General features: G+C 36.1%; 1 protein-coding gene across 1 annotated transcript in view; it reads right to left on the bottom strand.

The window, feature by feature from the left end:
- The window catches only part of LOC136032297 (endoplasmic reticulum junction formation protein lunapark-B-like), a 46787-nt gene that overhangs the window by 13438 nt on the left and 9466 nt on the right, over positions 1-23883 (bottom strand). Inside the window, exons 2-7 of the mRNA XM_065712580.1 lie at positions 23770-23811; positions 12375-12556; positions 7304-7490; positions 5943-5997; positions 2593-2835; positions 1129-1296 (exon numbers count right to left, since the gene is read on the bottom strand). Coding sequence (XP_065568652.1) covers positions 1129-1296; positions 2593-2835; positions 5943-5997; positions 7304-7490; positions 12375-12556; positions 23770-23811 — 877 coding nt within the window. The remainder of the gene's footprint in view (positions 1-1128; positions 1297-2592; positions 2836-5942; positions 5998-7303; positions 7491-12374; positions 12557-23769; positions 23812-23883) is intronic.

Here is a 23883-nt window from a genome sequence, read left to right as displayed (position 1 = left end):
TCCTAATGTGATAATCTGCACCGAGAAACACAGGGGCCTATTGGGGGGAATATAACCCCATAGCAGTCATTGCCTACAACCATGAATATTTTGGTGTTCATCCCATTCAACTGTCGGTACAACCAACATATGAACATGTGGATTGTCAACAATCCTGGAATGCCTGTCAACATTTATGACATATCTGCATTGGTAAGAAAGTTTTTCTCGCCTTCTAATCTCAGAAGACATTTCCCCTTTTTCAAATCCCAGTGTGGTTTTAGAAAGGCAGGCATATCCCCTTTCAATCCAGATTTCTTTTGTGACAAATATTTTCAAATGTAGATTTACAGATATATTCAAACATCTCGTGACAAGAGTAAAAAAAAGAAGAGATGAAGAAGCGAAAGGAAGCAAAACAAACAATCAAGCTTTGAAGACAGCTTAGTTTGATGACATTATTGAGTCTGAAAATGAAATTGAAAACACCGTTGATGCAATGGTTGCTGATGACTGATTGTTGATTATTTGTACGTCATGGAAAGACAGTGTAGACCTCAAAAATACCTAGATCAGACTTCTAAACAAAAGTTTTCAAAAAAACCTTCTTTTTTTTATTTTACAATTCAAAAATCAAAGGATCTGAATCATTGCAAGATGTGCAGCATGCACTATTTGACCCAGTTGTCAAAGAATTTCCTGCTATTATTAAAAAGACAGAATATGCTGCAAAGGTCAGTGTGTTGGGCTTTTAAAGGTCAGACTGCAAAAGTCAGTAGTAGGAGAAGCAAGTTGTGACAGTGGAAGGAACAGTCAGACTGACTACTACCCGAAAGAGGATTTACAGATGAAAACTAGGAGCCCGATCCATTTGGAACATTTCCAGGGGCATCGTTGTCTCTTTTTTATTATTACCATATTTATCTTAAACTTTTTTTCAGCAGCTGAAGTTTTTAAAAATTTTTATTTAGCTCATAAATTTACAAAAATATAACGAAAAAAAACTTCCCAGCATGAGAAATATCCCCTATAATATAATATATATAATATATATTTTGGGGATTACATTAAAATTCCCTTTTAAGGTTTAATAATATAAAACATATGGTACATCCCTACACACACATTAAAAAATGAACAGATACTCACATAAAAATTCAAATTCCTCTTTAAGGGCCATACCATTATGAGATTCGCATTGTCTACAAATGAGAGCATAACGGTTTGAGGGCCCATCACCCACCATGTAATCTAACATTCGAACAAACAGCCCTCTTTCTCTTGGCAGTAATGGACGAGGCATCGGTGGACCTGGCTCTGAAAGAAAAAATACACCCTTAGTAATTTGGCAGAACAACTAGATTCAGGCAAATTGCTCTGTTTCTCTTTTACACAAAATATAGAATGAATAGCCCCTCTAGTTCTTAGCTTCCCTCACCCACACTAATATATTATCCACTCAAAATTTTGGCCTTGTATGCAAAATGTGGTAATAGGGAACTCAGCAAATTTCGGATTAGAGAGACAAATGGATCTGCAAAAGAAGTATAGAAATAACACAATAATTACTAAACTTTAGCCAAAGATATTGTGGATCCCGAGCGACACATGTCCCAAGGGGTGTATTGTCCCCCTGGGGATAAAATTTCACTAATAGCCCATAGATGGCAGTAGAGGAAATGTACATTCTTGTTGCTTTTACTATTAAATCATATTATTGAAAACTTTACATAACATAACGTCAGGTAATCAGCTTCTTTGGAGCTAAAGCTAATCACAATTTAAATTAGTTTCGGATTATTTTTAATCACTTTGTCACAAGGTAGAAAACGTATGGGCCGATGTTTTATTTGTGATAAGCTTTCCACGCTACAAAACAGCTAAGCCCACTTGAAAAACGAACTACAAGAAGGACAGTATTTTCCATATATAAACTAATTATTTTACTTTACTTATTTAATTCACTTGTCTGAAAAATTCGGTCACGTACTACATATAGCCTACTTTTGCTATTCCTCGTCCATTTGGTTCTAATAAGATAAGATAATATTTATTTTCAAAAGACTATCACAAGCTCAATAGAACCGAATTCGCTTTATGTGTCAGTAAAAGTTAAAAAAAAAACAAAAAAACAAATCAGTACATTAAGTCAAACATTTAAAATTAAAAAGAAATTAAAAAGGCAAAATCATCAAAGATAAAGGGCAAATCATTAAACTTGACAATTAAATTACAAAAACATTATAATCAATCAAAAATAAAACGACAATAGAGAAAAAGGGGAATTTGGCAAGTACATAATCACAAAAGAATGTTCTGACATAATAACAGAATGTTCTGATCCGCATAACACAAGTACTGATCTCCTGATTCTCTGCCTTCGGCCAGGAGTGTTATGCCTTGTCAGGGACAAATCATCCGGCGCTTCTCTTCTTTTACCCGCACATTTACCCGGGAGCCCATGTGAAGCTGGTGCGACTCTGTCTGAACTTAAAGAGTCACACCGCTGACCTCATTCCCACCAAATAATCAACGACATCAGGAATCCAATTCTACCCCCCCCCCCATATGGCAATGCTTTTTTGACACTATATTTGAATGAATACGACTTACTCAATGCAACATTTCCTACGTAACGACCTCCCGGAGTGCTTTGTATGTCATCCAGATAGGACGTCCCTTGAACTTGTCTGGCAGCTCTGTAAATTGGAGTTGGTGCATTTTCCTGGGCAGCAGCCAAAGGCCGACCCACTGATTTCCGCAGCACCGGCGACGTCATCATTGGCATGTTTTTGGGGAGCGGAGTAGGTGATGTGATTTCAATGCATGGCAAAGTGGTGTTTCTTCTCCTAAGCTCTGCAAGATAAAAACAATGAATCAAAAAGATGCAGGTTCTGCCATAGAAAAGCTTTTTGGTACAAAAAAGGCAGCATAGCTAAAGAAAAAAAAGGAAGAAGTGGCCTTATTGATAATTTTTTGAAGAGAACAAGAGAGATGAAAATATTAAAGGAAAAGTTAACTAAAACAAAACTTTGCAGAGGCCCATAACGTAGGCTTACCATTTGCAAAAAGAAGAGCCAAGAGCTCATTTGGTACTTGTGACGAGGTCGGAAGAGCCAAGAGCTCATATGGCACGAGGTCGGAACCTAAAATTAGACTCGATACTAGAGTTATCGATTTGCTGTTCTTTTTTATTGGCAATTATTACAAAGTTAAAATTGCAAATACAATGTTCCTGTAGTCTCTTCTTGTTTGGTATTCTACCCGTAAAGAAGATAAACTAGTTACATAGGGCGTCCTAGCACGTCCAGAAGCACCGCATTCGCTAAATCACTGAAACCCCCCCCCCCAAACCCCCAGAGAGAGCGGATCCGGTCCGGTTATATCAATCGCGTATCTAGGACTTATGCTTATTCTTCCCACCAAGTTTCATACTGATCTCTCAACTCTAAGCGTTTTCCAAGATTTCCGGTTTCCCTTTCCAACTCCCCCCCCCCAATGTCACGGATCCGGTCGAGATTTAAAATAAGAGCTCTGAGACACGAGGTCCTTCTAAATATCAAATTTTATTAAAATCCGATAACTCATTCGTTAGTTAAAAATACCTCATTTTTTCTAATTTTTTCGAATTAACCGTCCTTCTACTCCCCCCCCCCCAGATGGTCGAATAGGGGAAGCGACTATTTCTACTTTAATTTCCCCTAATACGCCTGCCAACTTTCAGTGATGGCTATATTGATCACGTATCTAGTTTCAGATCTTTTTCATGTAAAAATTGGGGTGGTCCGGGATTCGAAACTGAGATCTTTCGCACCCTAGGCGAGAATCATACCCCTAGACTAGCAAGCTACACTTAAAAAGAACAATCATTTGCTTTATCGGCAAATAAAATTCTTCTCAACTATCTCATTCGCTCGCTCCCCCCCCAAATGGTCGAGTCGGGGAAGAGACTATTTCTAATTTAATCTGGTCTGGCCCCTTATACGCCTGCCAGCTTTCATCGCCATAGCCTATCCAGAAATGCTCGAACTAGCAAAACTGGGACCGACAGACAGACATATCGACGGACATAAAAAAGTGCCTTAAAAAAGAAAAAAAGAAAAACCGCCTTTCCAGTGGAAAAAGCGACTATTTGTCACTGAAGCTTTTTTTCCAGTTAACCGTGGGAACGTTAAACTGATGATTTTGTCAAAGCAGGGCAGTTTTTTTTTTAACAGGACTGGGTCAAGATTCGAGTTTAAGACCCAATGTCCCCCCCCAAAAAAAGGAAAAACCCTTCAACAGACCCAAATTTATCACTGACCATATACGCAGTATTTGTTCTTCTATTCTCTTCAAAATACACTGAAGCAGGTACTAAATAATAATAATAAAAAAAACCTATGTGGTCTTTATTTGTTTTGCAATTTTTTAAAATATTACTTACAAGTGAGCAAGACAGGCTATCACATATTACAGAAAGGCTCAACCAAAGGCTGTTTTTAGACTCTTAATTTTCATCCTTTCAACCATGAATTTTATTCAAGAAAAATTTGAACTTTAGTCAAAAGTTGTATATGAACCAAAAGTTACGATGATTTTTTTAGTTTCCCAAATTCACAACAGCCTTGAACAGAATACCCTCATTTGAGGAGAGTGTAAGGTATTAGTATTTATTACATTCAGCAAAAGAAAGTTAGAAAAACTAAAAACGAACAAAATCAGTTCTTCACGCAAAATCGAGCTATGTATTTTCTTGATTGTTGTGAACTTGAGGCAAAGGCGTATCCAGGATTTCTGTTCGGCGAAGGGGGATTCTGTTTGTGGGGTATACGACAAAACATCGGGGGGGGGGGGGGGTCAAACATTGCCCCTCCCCCAGAAAAAGCCTTGACTTGAGGTTGTTTTTGCAGAAAATTTTAGTCGTCACCTGACAACATTTGACTGGATTGTTGACTCTGACTCGTTATGGCTTATTTTTTGATCAACTGGGCTACCTGACAAATACTGCAAGCTGTTCAAAAGGATTTACGAAGAGAGGGAGATTCGCGTCGAAGTCAATGGCAAACGAGCAAAGAATTCGACATCAAAACCGGTATTCGCCAAGGTTGTGCCGCCACCCCGGGACTTTTAAATTATGTAGCAAACTATGTTTTGACACGAACTATGAATCACCATTCCGTCGGTCTGCAGTTTGGAAATCGCGTTCTGACGAAGCCAGACTTCGCATAAGATCTTGCTCTCGTTGCCGACTCAATCGATCAATTGACAGACACTCTGGAAGTCCTACAGGACAAGACAGCAAAAGTGGGGCTGAAGATCGATTGGTTAAAAACTAAGATAATGTCAATTGAGCCCCAGAGCCCTGTTTCGCCCTTTGAGAACGTGACCGTCTACGATGCTCCAGTTGAACTTGTTAGTAATTTTTCTTACCTTGGCTCCGTGCTGGCTAATGGAAAGCTGCACAGATGAAGAGATATGCAACCGAACATTAAAAACCTCGTCTATCGTCGGGAGGTTCAACACTCTCTGGATAATGCAGTAAATTTCTAGCTGCACGACGATACGAATCTATAACGAATCCATAAGCTCGGTCCGAAAGCTCTATACAGCGGACAAATGGCCCCTTAAATCTTCAATCCTCAACACGGTAGACGTCTGTTAAATGAAACAGCTCCTTGGGATTGAGACACTTCAGTGGGATGATTTTGTAACCAAAAAAAAGGTTGCTTGTGCTCACCTCCAAAGTGTCATTCTTCGTCCGAATAGCGCAGTGTGTTCTCAGGTGGTTTGGATACTTCCTACATATGCCGATGACAACCCCAGCCCAAATTGTCAACAATTTCAACCCAAAACCTGATGGCTGGTCCTGCCCCCGCCAAGGTGGAAGGATAGCCTCAACAAACTCCTGAAGATGGCTAACATTGCTGTCGCCGATGCCCCTATTCTATTTCACTTCATTTAATCAATATATTTACACATACCTGTTCCAGGAGTTGAAGCCTTTTCGCCTCTCTGGGGTTTAATCTCTCTGAGTGGCTGCAAAAATAAGAGATTGTTTTCTGAAAAACCAACATAAAGTAGTAAAAAAAAACAATACCAATAAGAAAGCGATATATCTAAAAGACAAATGGATACGCAAAAATGAAACAGTTTCTAAATTTTAGCCTGTATATACACATAGTATCAAATATGGTTTACCGATGAAAGTGGATTAACAGTATTCCATATTGTAGCTTTTAATATTCCTCCAGTTTCTCTAGGCTTCTATAAATTAGTACTAAAACGCTAGTAGTAAACGGTTTTTCCACCAGTCCTCAGAGCCAGGCACTGATCCACTTTAAATATAAAGTAACTCAAAATGTAACTGCCATACGCTGTCCCAGATTTTAAAAATAACCTTCCTGGTATTTTCATTAGAAAGAAACAACCCTTACAAAGACACATTCTGTGTCTCTGTCAAAATAAAACTAATTATGAAAACTAAAATTAACGACTAATTTAATACACATCCTAAAATGAACATATCAAAAGCTAGTGTAAAGTTTTAAATAGATTATAACAGAACCTTGAAATGCAACACAGCATCGGTCGATGACAAATATGGGCATCATTTTAAAGGCGGTGACGGCTATTTACCCTTGTCAAGTAAGACATTGGAGATTAAGGTTCTTGCTCACTCCCTGAAATGGGTGTATAGTGAGTCTGGCCTCAAGCAAACTGTGTCTATAAAGGTGCTGAAGGGTCGATCAAAAATGAGCTCCTGTTGTGGCAAGTCATCAAACTCACCGCAAAAAAAAATTCATAAAAGGTAAAGAAGATAATTGTATTGCTGGTTATTTGGGGGGAGGAGCGTGTGCAGGGCGTTTTGGACTGCAAAAAATTGTCATTAGTAGTTGTGGTTACAATTAGCCTATATAGGGTACAAAAACTGGAGCTTTTGATTATTTGTTTGTTGTTTTTTTTGGTGTGTTTACTATATATATATATATATATATATATATATATATATATATATATATATATATATATATATATATATATATATATATATATGAGAATGGAGACTTTAATTCAACTAATTTTAATATGTCAAAGTAGCTCAAAATAGTCAAATTAGCTTAAAAATAATCTTAGATACCTTTTTTTCAAGCACATTGAACAATTATGGCATTTTTATATTTGATTTAATTTATTTGTCCTCGGAACCGCTCTCATATTTCAAATAATTAGCAGACTCTTTAAAGCATGGAGGATATTAAGTTCAAAGGGTGCTTTAAGTCAATTTAAATCTATGGCTACACACTGAGCGCTACAAAACTCGAAAGCCTAAAATAAAATATACCGTATGTTTGCTCAGTTGTTCAGGTGCAAAGACTTCTAAAATTTCCCTTGCTACTTTATAGGTTTCAGTTTCCATAATGTGTTCCAAAATCTTCTGCTTCTTCTCCCTCAGTTCTTTCAATCGGGAATCGTTGATCCGAATATTTCGACGATAGTGCCACCCCAAGCCTCTCTGTGAAAAATACACTCTGCAAAAATAAAGATCAAATTTAAAGTCAAAGCTGAATAAGAGAAGTGCAGATGAGTTTAATGCATAGGTTTCCACCCGCAATATTTTTATAAAATAAAATAAAAATATTTTTATTTTTCATAAAATAAAACCCGCCGTAACGAAGTTACTTTAATCAAGAGCCTCATTTAAGCTTTTCTTTTGGGAGAGACCGCCGTAAGTTACTTTGATCAAGAGCCTCATTTCCGCTTTCCTTTTGGGAGAGGCCGCCGTAACGAAGTTACTTTGATTAAGAGCCTCATTTCAGCTTTCCTTTTGGGAGAGGACGAGAACTCCTCTTTTTATCCCCATTGCAGGAAGTTTATCTCTTTTAAGCATACTTTATTGGAACTTTATAATCTTAGGGGACCATGCTCCCCATCCAACTGGCGATTCAAGCTTTGATTTTGGACTGTACTGCCATATTGGACAATAACTATGATACTAATCATATGGTACTGACAGCCTTTATGGATAAATATCACAGGTTTCTTCCCAAAAAGAGAAGGGGGTGGGGGGGGGGGCTATCTACACAAGAAACCTAATCTCATAGTAGACACCCCCGCGTCCATTCCTCCTGTGACTTTGTGCTGCTATAGTACTGAAAATGGTGACAAAAAATATGACTTAAAGAATTGCATCAGATGAGAGAACGCATGATTGAATAAAAGAAACTCAAAATTTTTTCGCTTATGTGATATGGTTAAATAGTGTATTATAGCTTTAAGAACCCATGAATATTCAAGATAGTGTGACACACAAGCACACTTGTGACTCCTATCCTGCAAGCACTTATGCGTGTATTCATGGGCAGCACTGCAAATTGGGCAGACATAACCTCTAACTCCTCCCACTTAAAATTTTTGATATTTAGCTTTTAAAAATTCAAAAACATTTATTTTTCAACGAAGTTTTTCCCACTTGTAAAGGAGCTGGACAAAAAATATACACTGGGATATCCCTTAGAAAACCAAATTCTGGCAATACCTGTACTAATATTTCATAGGTATTTACTCCTTATAAGTTATCAAATTAAGACATACGAGTCTGAAAAAAATTGAAGTTTAGAAATTTAACAAGGCCCTTATAGGTTTAAGAAACAAAGGCCCCACAAGCAAGATATCAGTATTTCGTTGAAGGTTTATGTTAGATGTGGAAATTTCGAAAAGTCTACAGCTGAAACTTGACCGACAGGACGAGATACCTGGGTCATCGCATTCATTAGTCTCTGATAGATCGATTCACTTGGCCAGAATTAAGATTTTACTTAAACTTTTTGTTAAGGAATGATACAAACTTACTTAATAATAGAAAAGTTGTATTTTTTCCGTTATTTGCAAAACAATTCAATTTTCAAGGTGTTTTTCAATATAAAAAAAAAAATGCCAAAAATCTCAAGTTAATTTCGATAAATACTACTACTACTAATAATAATTCACCACAGCACCAAGCCGCATGAGGCCAACACAGCTATGCACGCTCCTCATCCAACTCAATCCATTCAAGGCCTCCCTCTTTGCACCCTCCCAGGAAGTTCCCATTTCCTTTAATCTTTATTTATGACACCCTCCCATCTTTGACGAGGACAACCTGCTTTCCGTTTAGCCCTAGAATGTTGGCCGAAAAGAACAATCTTCAGCAATCTGCCATCATTCATCTGCAGAATGTGGCCTTATCATCTCAACCTTTCTTTCATTGTAGCCCTAGAAAGCTGGATTAAACCACATTTTTCGTACAGTCTACTGTTTGAAATATGGTCAGTCAGCCGGGTACCCAGAACAATCCGTAGGCAATTTCTCTGGAAAACATCTAGTAAACTTGCATCCACTTTTCGGATGACGTGTTTCAGAGCCATATTTGACCTCTGTCATGACTGTAGCTTCCAATATTCTAATCTTGGTTTGCAGACTTATCTTCATATTCTTCCAAACTTTTTTCAACTGTGAAAAAACACCCTGAGTCTTGACTATTCTACTTTTAACATCTTCACTCCTCCCACTGTCTTTACTAATAATACTACCAAGGTAAGTAAAGCTGCCCACCTGATCAGTCTTTTCGTTACCCAATGTCACCTTTTCGTCTTCATTTATATCTAGCGTTAGTGACTTAGTCTTCTTAAAATTAATTATATAGATAGAGAGCTTATAAAGACAGAAAAGATAGAATAGAATAAGATAAAATAGATAGATAAAGCTTGATATCTGCCATCAAATGATTCTTAGCAAAATTATGACCTTCCATTGAAACATTAAAATTATATGATTGCAAAAAAAGCAGACCAAAAACTTACACAAATGAAAATAAACCAAAAAAAAGAAAAGAAACTTATTGAAGTGAAATCGCTCGATCGCCTGCATAATAATACCATCTAAGTATCTTTATTATTTAGATGGCAGCAATGGGTATTACAATCGCTGGACAATCCAGCTAGTACAAAAAAGAAAAGCATTGGTAGAAAAATCTTAGTTGCAGGAGGTGATTTCCAACAGTGTTTACCAGTTCAACCCCGAAGCAACCGCAGTAAAACAATCAAGGGCTTGGGAGATATTTTTAGACAAATCAAAGATAAGAATTGTATTTTTAATTAGGCATAGCTATCCTAGGCTAATACATGTTAGTCCAATGAACATTTGTCTCAGACTTCTGACCTATCCAGATCGTTTTTTTTTTGCGAGAATATCCCAAGATACAAATTTTCCCGAAAACATATGGAGCCGTTTTCGAGAACATACATTAATACACAATTATATATATATATCATGAAAAGAGAAATCACCAATGCTACAGCACAAACACACAAAAAAAAAAAAAAAAAAAAAAAAAAAAAAAAAAAAAAAAAAAAAAAAAAAAAAAAAAAAAAGAGACAGAAGGAGAAAAGGAAGACTGTTTTCCTAAATTAGTGATTAATATAGACCAGCACTTGAATGAGGCCTTAACCCTACTCATCCATACAATCACATAGGTCAAACAGCATAGCCAAACACAATCAACCATAAAGAATAATCCATGGACAGGCAGTCATGTCGTCAATAAGTATAAGTCGTCATTTACCGAACAATAGAAAAAATAATATAGACAAATAATTCAGAGGCAACACCCAACATAAGGGCTCATCAGGAGAATACACTGGCCTATATAGGGTTTCGCCACTCTATATATATGTTCTCGAATGCGGTCCGAGATGTTAAATAAAAAGATTTGAAGAAAAATTAACAAAGAGGGGTGAAGGAGGATTTGCAGCTGTTTTGGTGTCAGGTGGCTTGACACTGTTTGCACAAAACAGTGCAGGACCAGAATCTACCAAATATTATAAAACCTTACCAAATCTAAGATAATTTATATATCTTAAAATGTTGTGAGATAAATACTATACTAAAGAACAAACACTCAATACTTTGCTTTTTCGGTTTTCAAAAATATACAGCCATAAAAATGAAAAATGCTTAAATAAAAGGAGATAGGTTCGTTGCAATATAGGAATCCGACTTTACGAGGAGAGAGACAGGAAATAAGAACGGATATGAGGCAGCAAGAAAAAATACAGGTAAAAAAAAAATAAATGCTTAAAGTACCAAAGACATCAAAATGAAAAGATTTTTAACCACTTGGCTCCGCCTGAAGTCTATCCATACCTGAAAACTAAGATTTTCTACGACATTCCTATGGGTTGTCGTAGAATATTAAAGGTTAGTTTTCACAAGGAAATAGTTTCACCAGTGTTTCTAAACCGAACCGTACAAAAACATTAAACAGAAACTAATTCGGTAAATTCGATAATGCTTTTCACATTTAAAAATTCAAAGTTGCTGCAGAAACCTGCAAATAAATTCTTTAAAGACATTTCTTGAGTTTAGACAATATTTCATGTCTTTCCTGTATGGATAATTTCTTGTAATTCCATGGTAATTATCTTGTATTTACCGCTAGCCAAGTTAGAATAGCTATGAGAGGCGTGTAGCACATGCCACTTGAATGTGGCATGTGCTTATTACTTTCATTGGTTTCTGAAAGGAAACAAGAAATTTAATATTTGTGCTTTATGTGATACAAGCTAAGCAATAAAAGTGATAATTTATGAACAAACACTTGAAAGAGATAAATATGGCAAAACAGGTCTTTGCAAAATGATGCTTCTTATAGGCAAGTCAATAACTAATAGTTTTGAGCGTTGAATAATTTTAATAATAAAAAAATTAATGCCTGGATTAGATTTTTAGCTATTCCATAATACAAACACTTCTTTTTAATTCCTACTTGTTAACGAGATGTTAGAATTAGCCTACATTTTACTCAATCAATCACTGGATTTTCACCCAGTTTACTGCCAATTAATGGCTGTGTTGTACTTCTGCTACTGAAATTAGGAAAGTAGCACTTTCTAAAGTTTAATGATAATATATATTTTTTCACTCGCTTTCTGCTAATTTTAAAAACACGTTCCTTATTTTTGAAATTGGCGGGTGCTTGTAAAAAAAAGTCGAATATTCGAAATCTTCTTCACTAAAAATTGAATTTCAGGTTTTTACTACTTTTTTTTAGACGTATATGGTTGTGTAAGCTTCCATTTAACCAATTTAAAGAATTAATTCTAATTTCCGTGTCCTTGGTCCTCTAAATAAAAAGAAAATAGGATCATTTCAATTTAGAAATACGACTTTATATACAGGGCAAAACATAAACAAAAACATATAGTTGTAACGTACGTAAAAAGTTGTAAGAAAAATACACGTAAGGAAATGGAAATATATAAAAGAAAATGGGATTTTTGCAATGTAGAAATATGATTTTATATACAGGACAAAAGGAAATAAAAAAGTATATGAAGCCGTAAGAAAAATACAGGCAAGAAAAGAGAAATACTTACATAAAAGGAAATAGAAACATTGTAATGTAGAAGTATGATCTTATGTGCAGGGTGACAGGAAACAAGAGCGCATATGAAGCAGCAAGGAGGTAAAGAGATATTGAATATAAAACGAGCTTCCTTAGAATCTTCTTCTGCCATTCTTGTGTAGTGGTTTTATATTCTTCAAGCTCATTAATTTCCTTAAAGGAAGCAATATTTAAGATAAAGTAGGAACTGGTAGTATTAATAACAAGGTCTTTGTAATATAAAATAGAAAAATAATATCCAAAATCAGCACTGGTAAATAGAAAAAATCAACAGTGAAAACACTAGTAAATATTGTCAATTGAAAGCCACTACTTGGTGATTTATGATTTTTAGTTTAGTCTAACTTTTTTCTGATGCATTATTTTTCTATATATTTTTTATGTTATATATTATCAGATAATTTTATGTATATATATATATATATATATATATATATATATATATATATATATATATATATATATATATATATATATATATATATATATATATATATATATATATTATATTATAATAATAATATTACATATTATTATACATATTTTTAGTTTTTATTTACAAAAAAAAATCCCAAAGAAAAGAAGAACCAGGACAATAAACAGCCAGTGAAAAAACTGAAAATTATCCTAATATTTCGGTCAAGACTTCCGCTTGACCGTCCTCAGTGCAGAATAAACTGATAAAAATATAAGAAAACCAAACCTTAAAACAAAACACCAAAATAAAGTAATGATGACCCTTTCTCAGTAACAGTGAAAGGGTAACTGAATAAAAAACACAAGTCTAAATGACATTTCAAAATTTCATCGTGATTACAGCACTCTTAAAGTCTAATCGCTTTCCAGGTAGTTTATTGTCAGATATTTTATTTGATTGTGCAACAAAAATTTGTGGATTCACGTGAAAACGATCAGACTTAATAATTTTGAAATAAATGGGACATAGAGAAGTTTCTCCCGTGTCTCTATTGAGAGCTACCTTTTTGTGTATGTGCTTTTTTACCTCAACTGCTTCCCTGAAAACTTACAGGAGACCTTTAACGTGGGTAATAATGGAGATGCTGTCAAAATAAGATGAAATGGTGCGGACTGTCGTACGAATGTTGAGCCAAGGCGGAATAAAAAATCTCAGGCCTTTGGCCTAGCCTCATGGCCTTGTCTATTGAAGACCTATGTTCTAATAACCTCTCCTCTAGTTGCTGTTGGGTTCTTTCAATATAAAAACGGCCAAAAAAACAGGAAATTCTATAACACCACTACCCAGACTGGGGCTGGTTTTATCCTTGCCGCTGTTGACAAAGCACTGTATTTTACTTGAATGTTTAAAGGTGACATTAAGTTTGTGTTTTTCAAGGATTCTTTTCAGTTTGTCACTCAGTTTTGGAATGTAGGGTAGAAGAGTGAAAAGTAGCAATAACAAATAGCAAATTGTCCTAACAAATAGCAATTTGTTAGGATTTGTGGAGTTGATGACTTCTTTTCTGCATTTTTTTTTTTTTTTTTTTTTTTTTTTTTTTGTCTTTTCTCTATAATAGTTTCTAGTAAATTTTATGGGGTATCCAATGCAAAATGAAATATCCTTGATATAGTTACTATGTAAAGAAAATATTAGTCATTAAATGACAATCTCAAGCTACGCCAGCTCAGCCCGTTGCCGTTTCGCATTACTATAAATAAAAGTAACAATGGGTGATTTTTTACGCCTGGCCCCCTTTGAATGTTTTGCCTCTAATTCTCTTTGTCGCCCTGATACATTACTTAGTCAACGGTGTTAATTTGGTGATAAAGAAGGAGGGCCATACCACCCTCCAAGATTTATTTGCCTCACTCTGCATATATTTCGAAAAAATACCTTTTTTGGTATATTTAAAAAAAAATCCTTTTTTTTTCACTGAAAAACTTCCAAAAAAAAAAAACAAAAAACAATCTGGTTTCCCATCCCTTCATTTCGAACATTTTTGTGCCCTAACCTACATTTTCATGAATTGTTGCCTCTCCTAAGGGGCCCAACCTAGGCACCAAAGAACTGACTGAGTTTTACAGAGAAGTTTGCTTCTTTCAGGTGTCTGATATCTAACCTTCTATCTCTTTTGAGTCTCGCGGTTTCTATCAATCATTATTTGTATAAGTTACAACGTTTTGATTCTTTATATATTTATTAAACGCACTTTAACAAAAATAAAATAACATCAAATTTAATTGGAACTAATACATCCAACAGAATTTCGTCCTGGAGACGTACTCCTGTCATCAATGCCATCACGTGTTTCATCTGAAGTGTTGGCTCCGGCGTCTTTTATACCACTAGAAGGAGGATCTTTTTCTGAGCTAGGCTTTGAACTAATACATCCAACACTATTTTGTCCTGGCGACGTACTACTGTCATCAATGACTTCGTCTTGGTTTTCTACAACTGATTTTACCATTAAACTGTCTTCTTCTGTGACAGAATCTATTTTTACATGGTTCTCTGCGTCTGAAGTGTTGGCTCCAGCATCTTTTATACCACTAGAAGGAGAATCTTTTTCTGAGCTAGGCTTTGAACTAATACCTCCCACAGAATTTCGTCCTGGAGACGTACTCCTGTCATCAATGCCATCACGTGTTTCATGGAAGTTTTGAAAATATTCTTTCTTAAAACCTTTGGTTCCATCCGGCCCTCTTGGCTGCCTAATTACAATAACTCTGGGACCAGTGTATGGCTCTTCTTTTATATAATTCGCACCTCTTCTGCATGGTGGCACATACACATTGGTAACTGCGACTTTGTCTTGGTTGTCAACAACTGATTTTTCCATTAAACTGTCTTCTTCTGTGACAGCATCTATTTTTACATGGCTCTCTGCATCTGAAGTGTTGGCTCCGGTACCTTTTATACCACTAGAAGGAGGATCTTTTTCTGAGCTAGGCTTTGAACCACGCCTCCACCAACTATCTGATGATGAGCCTTGGATAGAATTTTGCCGTGTTTTTGCTGAAGCATTGCTTCTGCGTTTTTTCGAATTTGAGGTGCTGCCACTCTTTTCCTGTTCACCACTAGAAGAAGGCTCTTTCCTTGAGCTCAGCTTTGCACCACGCTGTAACCAATTATCTGAAGGTGCTTTTTGATCCTGGCTTGGTTTGTTCTCTTCTATTGGCTCAATTTTATTCTGGATTAAATGTAGACCTTCTTTTTCTTTTTGAGTCTCATCTTTATTGGAATTTTCGTTCAAATTGTGATCTTTGGTACAGTTCAATTTCTTTTTATTCAAATTTGAGTTTCCACCGTTTTTTTTCTTGGCTTCATCAGAATTCTCTGTTTCTGGGGCTTCATTTTGTTTTTCCTTGCTCATATTGTTCTTGAGACGTTCTATGTCTGAAATCAACTTGTTAACTTGTGCTGCTTGCGAATCACGAAGCGTTAATAATGTCCTGAGAATATTACCAATCCTAATATTAAAATTTAGGTCAGTTCCAGTAGTCAGTTTCGGGATATTGTCTACCTTTTCAGAACCAATCAGCGTTTGCTCGGATTGAAAAAGGTTTTTTGTTGATATACATTCTACTTGTTGCATCTTTTTTACTTCTTTTTCCAAGTTAGCTACGGTTGAACTCAGTTTGGCCACTTGAAAATAAAAACTGGATAAGATTCCATCTAAACCACGTTTTCCAGTTTGGCTTTGGTATTTTTTCAATTTTTCCATAAGTGAGCTCGTCTGTCGTATAGAATCCACTATTTCTTTCCGTAGTTTAAATTTCTTCTTTGCTTCTGGGGATCTATAAAACATGGATAACATTTTGGCAATCGTGGCAATCTCTTTGTCAAGTTTTTCGAACGGATGAATCTGTCTGCTGCCAGCCATCTTTTTGATTTTTGGAAAAATTATGACTTTTTTGTCCATATCACCAGAATTATTATCTTTCAAGCTCAATTTTGCAGCTTCAGGTCCCAGTTTAGAAACTCTTGTAGATTTAAATATATTCACCCTCTTCGTTACTACTCTCTTCTCTCCTGCAGGACACCATACATCGTTTCCCTTCTCTAAATTTTCAGCTTTGCTAAGAACTTGAGTGGACATGATAGATTGTTTGCTATGCATTAACTTGATACTGATTAACTAATAAGAAAATCAATCGAAACAGTTGTTTATATACAAGAGATGACGTCATCTATAACGTGTGGTATGTAGCTATGATGATGTCATTCAACATCAAATTTCATTTTATCTCAATTTAGAAAATTCATTTGCGGTGACGTCATGTAAAACGAATTGCAAAAGGGGCTGTGCCGTTTTTTTAATATATCAAGTACACCCTTAAAATATTTTGAGCTAACACATGTCAAAGCAATATCGTAAAGAATAATAAGGTCAAAAGACCTCAGTATTTCATATTACATCATCTCAAGATAATATTAAATAAAAAAAACAAGTTTTTGTAACGGTAAGTAAGGAGCGACATTAAGACTTCAAACGAACAGAAATTACTCTGTATATAAAATACGGACTTTTCCTCCTCAACGCCTCGCTCTTTACGCTAAAGTTTGACCCTTTCTCTTAACTCTACTTTTTAAAACACTAAGAAAAATTCGCGTAAAGAGCGGGGCGCTGAGGAGGAAAAGTCCCTTTTATATACGGATTAATTTCTGTTCGTTTTAAGTTTTGTCCTCAGTTAACACTGTTAACTCAGTTAACACTAACTCAGTCCGTTCGTCCTCAGTTAACACTGAGGACGGTCAAGCGGAGGTCTTGACCGAAATATTTGCATAATTTTAAATTTTTTCACTGGCTCTTTATTGTCCTTGTTGCTCTTTTCTTTGCGATTTTGTGTTCTGTCATTTTTGCAAAGGAGTCCATACTTTCAATACTCTTCTTTAATAGTTATAATTAATTATGGTATATTAAAGAGATAGATGCAAAGCCATACACTTAAGTATACCCTCTAAATTACCTATTTATTTTAAATGTTTTTGCTTTCAAAATAAAGATGTTTCTCTTTTTACTTTTTTTTGTTAACTTTTCCCACAAAATAGTTTTCCAAAGAAAAGTAAAGAGCTAAATTGAGCAAAAGATGAACAGAATGAAATTCAAACAATTTTCCAAGCTTAAAACTGCCATAAATTACTATCAATAAATAAATAGAGCCCAAAACGAAAAGAAATTACAATAAATGACCGAGTCAAATCTTTTGGTTTTCTCTATAAGAATCCAGATTTGGCTTACTATTTGCATGTTGGACCATTTTTTTAATAATAATTCTACTATAACACTAAGGATTGATGGGTAAGGGGATATATATCAAATACATATATATCAACCCATTCGGCCGTCCTGGCCGAATGGGTTGGTGCGCTGGATTCGGGATCCCTTGTCTGAGAGGACGCGGGTTCGAGTCCCGGTGAACCCAATTCTTCAGTTTGGGACGGGGGTCAGTGGCGTGACTCTGTAAGCTTAGCCAGAGTCGACCCAGCTCTAAATGGGTACCTGGAGAAATCTGGGGAAGGTAAACAGGAAGGGTGTGCGAAAGCACAGGATGGCTGGCCCCCAACCCCCCATTGCACTTCCTGGCTGAAAGGCCAAGAAACGGAGATCAGCACCGCCGGTACGGACTGTAAAGTCTAATGCCGTATTCTTTACCTTTTTATCAAATATATGGCTTGAAAATTTACGCAATCTTTAGGATTCTATAAGGCTGATGGAATTCTAGCTTCCATACTGATACAACCATGGGCATAGGCAAACACTAATCAATTATATCCCTTCCAGATTTCCCGAAACGTTTAACTTAGTCCCCTTATCCTTTCCTGAGATATCGTAGATACACTCTTTTGACACCCTTGGATGCATATAGTGCATTTTGATTTAGTTTAATATCCCGCACAAAAAGCCCTGGCAATTTCCTGAAGTATCGCAAATATACCCTCTGGACAAAATTGCATGCATAGAGTCTTTTGATTTAGTTGAACCCCGCACCCCCCAAAAGATATACCCTGTGGTTACAAAGTAATAGTCTGAGTTTTTCCTGGTATATTACACAGACACCCTTTTGAGAATCTGGATACACATAGTGTGTTTTAATTTAATCTTACATCCCCCTCAGTTTTCCCTTAAAGTTCAACTTAGTATCCTATTCTATTCCTTAAATATTACATCTCTGCCATTTTGACAACCTGGATGCATTTAAACTCTTTTGTTTTGATTCCATAGTAGCCTATTAGTAGTGGTAGCAGAAGTGGAAGCAGTTGCAATAGTAGTAGTACTAGTAGCAGTCGCAAGTAGTCACAGTTGCAGATACCAGTAGTCACAGTTGCATGTAGCCGCAGTACAAATTTCCCCTTAGTGCCCTTAGCTATTCCAGATGTATTGTAGAAAATCACTTTAACTATCCATATTTAGGTAGAAATCTCCTTCAACATGCTCTGAAAGCTTCAACTTAATATCTTCATCCTTTCCTAAGATATCGCAAGTAGCCTACACCCATATGACAAACTTGCACAGACATAGTGTCTTTTGATTCAGGTCAACATCCCCCAGTTTTAAACATTCTCTGTAGGTTTCACCTTAATACACATAGCCTCAGAAGAATTAGTAGTGGACACAGTAGTAGGATAAGCGTCGTGGGTGACTCCTTGCCCTTTAGTCACTTTTGACCCTTAAAATGAACACTGGGACTTTTAATTTTCAATGGAATGGACCCCTTCCGAAGTTTCTACAACAACTCCATCCAAAGGTAGTGCCTTGGTAAAAAGAAAGAAAAAAAAACATGAAATAAGTAAAAATACATAGAGCTCACTTCGCTCTTCACTTTTGGGCACTGTCTTGCCAATCGAAAGATATAGTGTCTAATTTACTATGAACGATATACAATAAAAAAAAGTCCTTGGCTTTGATGGATTTCTGTTTTAAATAAGGCAACACCTTAAATAAAGCATCTAATTATGGTATATCCAAGAGATAGGTGCAAAGCCACACACTTGAGCATACCCTCTAAATTATATGTTTATCATCCTTGAACAAATTTTGAACCACTTCATAACACTTTTTCTAGCATTGATCATAAATAATTCCTGAAACTGAACTGACTAAGCATAACAAAATAAGGAAAAACGAGGAAAATACCCGAACAGAAGAACCTTAGCTACAAGTCGAAGCATGTATCCTATCAAAATATTTGAGAGTAATCCGTCAAACAATATTATATCCTTCTTCATTCAAAACCAACCAAGGATAGTGTTTTCATTTAATTGCTTTCAATAAGTTATGCGCAAGAAATGGATATGAAGCATCCTTGTTTCACTCCCACATGAAATGTAACAAGCCTAGAAAATTTTCCCATAGCCTTCCCAAAAACTTCAACCTCTGATACATATCTGTGTCTATATAATAACAAGAGCTAGGAGCTCATATGGCACTTGTGAAGAGGTCGGAAGAGCCAAGAGCTCGTATGGCATGAGCTCTAGCAAAATTAAAAGAATCAATAGATTGATTTAAAAGGAAAATCAGAGGCTTAATGCCGGTCGGGATTTAAAATAAGAGCTCTGAGACACTAGATCCTTCTAAATATCAAAATTCATCAGGATCCGTTCACCCACTCGTAAGCTAAAAATACCTCATTATTTTTTCTAATTTTTCCGCTCCCTTCAGCCCCACAGATGATCGAATCGGGGAAAGTAACTTTATAAAATAATTTGTGCAGGTCCCTGACACGCCTTTCAATTTTCATCGTCCTAGCACGTCCAAAAGCACCAAACTCACTAAAGCACTGTCCAGTCCAGTAACGTCATCCACGTATCTGAAACATTTGCTTATTCCACACACCAAGTTTCATCCCGATTTCTCTACTCTAAGCGTTTTCCAAGATTTCCAGTCTCCCCCTCCAACTCCCCCCAATGTCGCTAGATCTGGTCGGGATTTGAAATAAGAGCTCTGAGGCATGGGTTTCTCCTAATATTACATTTCATTAAGATCCGGTCTTAAGTTAAAAATACCTCAATTTCTCTAATTTTTTCGAATCAACACCCCCCTCCAACTCCCCCAAAGAGAGCAGATTCAGTCCCAGTATGTCAATCACGTAGCTAGGACTTGTGCTTATTCTTCTCACCAAGTTTCATCCCGATCTTTCCACTCTAAGCGTTTTCCAAGATTACCCGTTTCCCCCTCCAACTCCCTCAATATCACCGGATACTGTTGGGATTTAAAATAAGAGCTCTGAGACACAAGGTCCTTCTAAATATCAAAATTCATTTTTGTACCAGATGGTCGAATCGGGGAAAACGACTTTATCAAGTCAATTTGTGCAGGTCCCTGATAAGTCTACCAATTTTCATCGTCCTAGCACGTCCAGAAGCACCGAACTCACCAAAGCACTGGACCCCCCCCCAAATCCCCCAAAGATATCGTATCCAGTCCGGTTACGTCAGTCACGTATCTACGACATTTGCTTATTCTACCCACCAAGTTTCATCCCGATCTCTCCACTCTAAGCGTTTTCAAGCTTTCCAGTTTCCCCCTCCAACTCTCCCCAATGTCACCAGATCTGGTCGGGATTTAAATAGGAGCTCTGAGACATGGGTCCCTTCTAAATATCAAGTTTCATTAAGATCCGGTCACCCGTTCTTAAGTTAAAAATACCTCAATTTTTCTATTTTTTCCAAATTAACACCCCCTCCAACTCCCCCGAAGAGAGCGGATTCAGTCCGGTTATGTCGATCACGTATCTAGGACTTGTGCTTAGTCTTCACACCAATCTCTCCACTCTAAGAGTTTTCCAAGATTTCCTGTTTCCCCCTCCAACTCCCCGAATATCACCCGATACGGTCAGGATTCAAAATAAGAGCTCTGAGACACGAGGTCCTTCTAAATATCAAAATTTATTAAGATCCAATCACTCATTCGTAAGTTAAAAATACCTCATATTTTTAATTTTTCCTCTCCCTCCATCCCCCCAGATGGTCGAATCGGGGAAGCGACTGCTATCAAGTCAATTTTTGCAGGTCCCTGACACGCCAACCAGTTTTCATCGTCCTAGCACCTCCAGAAGTACCGAACTTGCCAAAGCACTGGAAATCCCCCCAACTCCCCAAAAGCTCCCAAGAGCGGAACCAGTCCAACTATGTCAGTCACGTATCTGGGACTTGTGCTTATTCTTCCAACCAATTTTCATCCTGATCTATCCACTCCTAAGCATTTTCCAAGATTTTCGATCCCCCCCCCCCAACTCCCCCCAATGACATTGGGTCCAGTTGGGATTTAAAATAAGAGATCTGAGTTACAAGTTTCTTCTAAATATGAAATTTCATTAAGATCTGATCACTCCTTCGCAAGATAAAAATACCACATTTTTTCTATTTTTCAGAATTAACCCCCCCCCCCCCCCAACTCCCCCAAAGAGATCGGATCTGTTCCGGCTAAGTCAATCACATATCTAGGATCATTTCTCATTTTTCCCACCAACTTTCATCCCGATCCCTCAACTCTAAGCGTTTTCCAAGATTTTAGGTTTCCACCTCCAACTCCCCCCAATGTCACCGGATCCCGTCGGGATTTAAAATAAGAGCTCTGAGACACGATATCCTTCTAAATATCAAATTTCATTAAGATCCGATCACCCGTTCGTAAGTTAAAAATTATCTCTTTTTTGTAATTTTTCTGAATAAACCATCCACCCACTCCCCCCTCGGATTGTTGAATCGGGGAAAAAACTATTTCTAATTTAATCTGGTCTGGTCCCTAATATAACTGCCAATTTTTGTCGTCCTAGATAACTTGGAAGTGTCTAATCTAGCAAAACCGGGATACAGAGAATGACAGACAGACCGACAGAATTTGCGATCGCTATATGTCACTTGGTAAATACCAAGTGCCATAAAAAGGTACAAAAATACAGTTATATAAAAAGGTACGAAAATACATAGAGCTCACTTCGCCTTTTACCTTTGGTCATTGTCTTGCCAATCAAAGGATAGAGTGTCTAGTCTACTATGAACAATCCTCAATAAAAAGAAAACCCTTGGCTTTGATGAATTTCTGTTTTAAATAAAGCATCAGCAGTTTGATAGGATTTATTGCCATTATCAGTATAAATGTCGAGCCAAGAAAAAAAGACTTAGCAACAGCATTACACAATGATGCAGAGAGTTATTGTATGTTACCCCAATTGCTTAAATCGTAATAGCTAAATAAACTGTATAATAGCTAAACAAGCATCATTTTTTATACTTCTTATTAGTTTCTCATCTTTTAATTAAAATATATTGTGGCACACTAATCCCAAAAAAGGTACATATGGCTATAATCATTAATTTTTTTGACAAAATTTAGTTGCATGTACCTTGTTCTTTGGAAATTTTGCCATTTTTATGTAGTGGATATAATTCATCCATCCAGTGGATTCATTTTTAGAAAAGTGATATCCAATATCAGCATTGGTTGATAAAAAAAAAATCAATATTGAAAAAACTAGTCAATATTGCCAATTAAAATTTAAAGCCAAGGCTTGGTCATTTATTATTTTTACTATTTAGTTTAGCATAATCTTTTCCTGATGCATTATTTTCTATTTTTATTTTTACACATTTTACATTATTATACACTTATATTACAATTTATAATATATATATATTGTCCCTTGGGCATTTCTTTTACACAAACCATACCTTTTGATTGGACTTAAATAACAACTTATGGAAAATATTTCCCAAGTCCTTTAAATATTCTGTATTGGATATATACATACTAGAATTATATATAAGTGAGGGCTTCAATATTTTTTTTAAGTTGTTTTATGCTATTGGCATGGGTTACTCTTTACTTTGAGCTTGATACTTCAAAACTAATTGATACTGTAAACCCCATATTTTTTAATGTGCAACAATGAATTCGAAGTGTGTACAAAACGCATACTTATTGCAGCAACAGAGACAAGGGATTGACAAGCTGCATAAGTTGATTGTACTTGATCTTAATATACCCCTTTTTTACAATTAAAAGCTTTCCTCTTCAATAAATGACCAATCATTTACAAAAGTGGAGTAGTTACAATCCCTCCCATTGCAATTATTTTTGTCTAAAAAAAAACTATTACAATTTGGTTTGAATAGTATAATTTTGTGATTAATTACGTTCTCTATACTTTCATGTCAGAAATAGAAAAATTGTTAGCATTTTCTTAAATGATGGGAGAGGTGGGTCACCTTCAAGATTTTACTAGATAGATAGCTATCTATAAATAGATAGATATAATCTTCCAGATAGCTTTGACAAATGTGCATGCACTATACTAGACAAAGTTTTAGGGACTGAAAAATAATTGACAACGCCTACCAACAATAATTTATTGACAATGAGAATAAATAATGGCAATGATGTTAAAAAAAAATCAAAACTTACATCTTCTATTTTCTGTAGCACATCTTTTGTGGAAACTTTAGCCTGAAAAAGAAACAAATTTTGTGAAAATTGGACACTTTTGTTCCAACAAAAATTCTAGAATAGTTTTAATTA

This window comes from Artemia franciscana, chromosome 10, assembly GCF_032884065.1.
Source record: "Artemia franciscana chromosome 10, ASM3288406v1, whole genome shotgun sequence".
Classification (NCBI taxonomy): domain Eukaryota; kingdom Metazoa; phylum Arthropoda; class Branchiopoda; order Anostraca; family Artemiidae; genus Artemia; species Artemia franciscana.
This window is presented reverse-complemented; position numbering and strand designations above follow the sequence as displayed.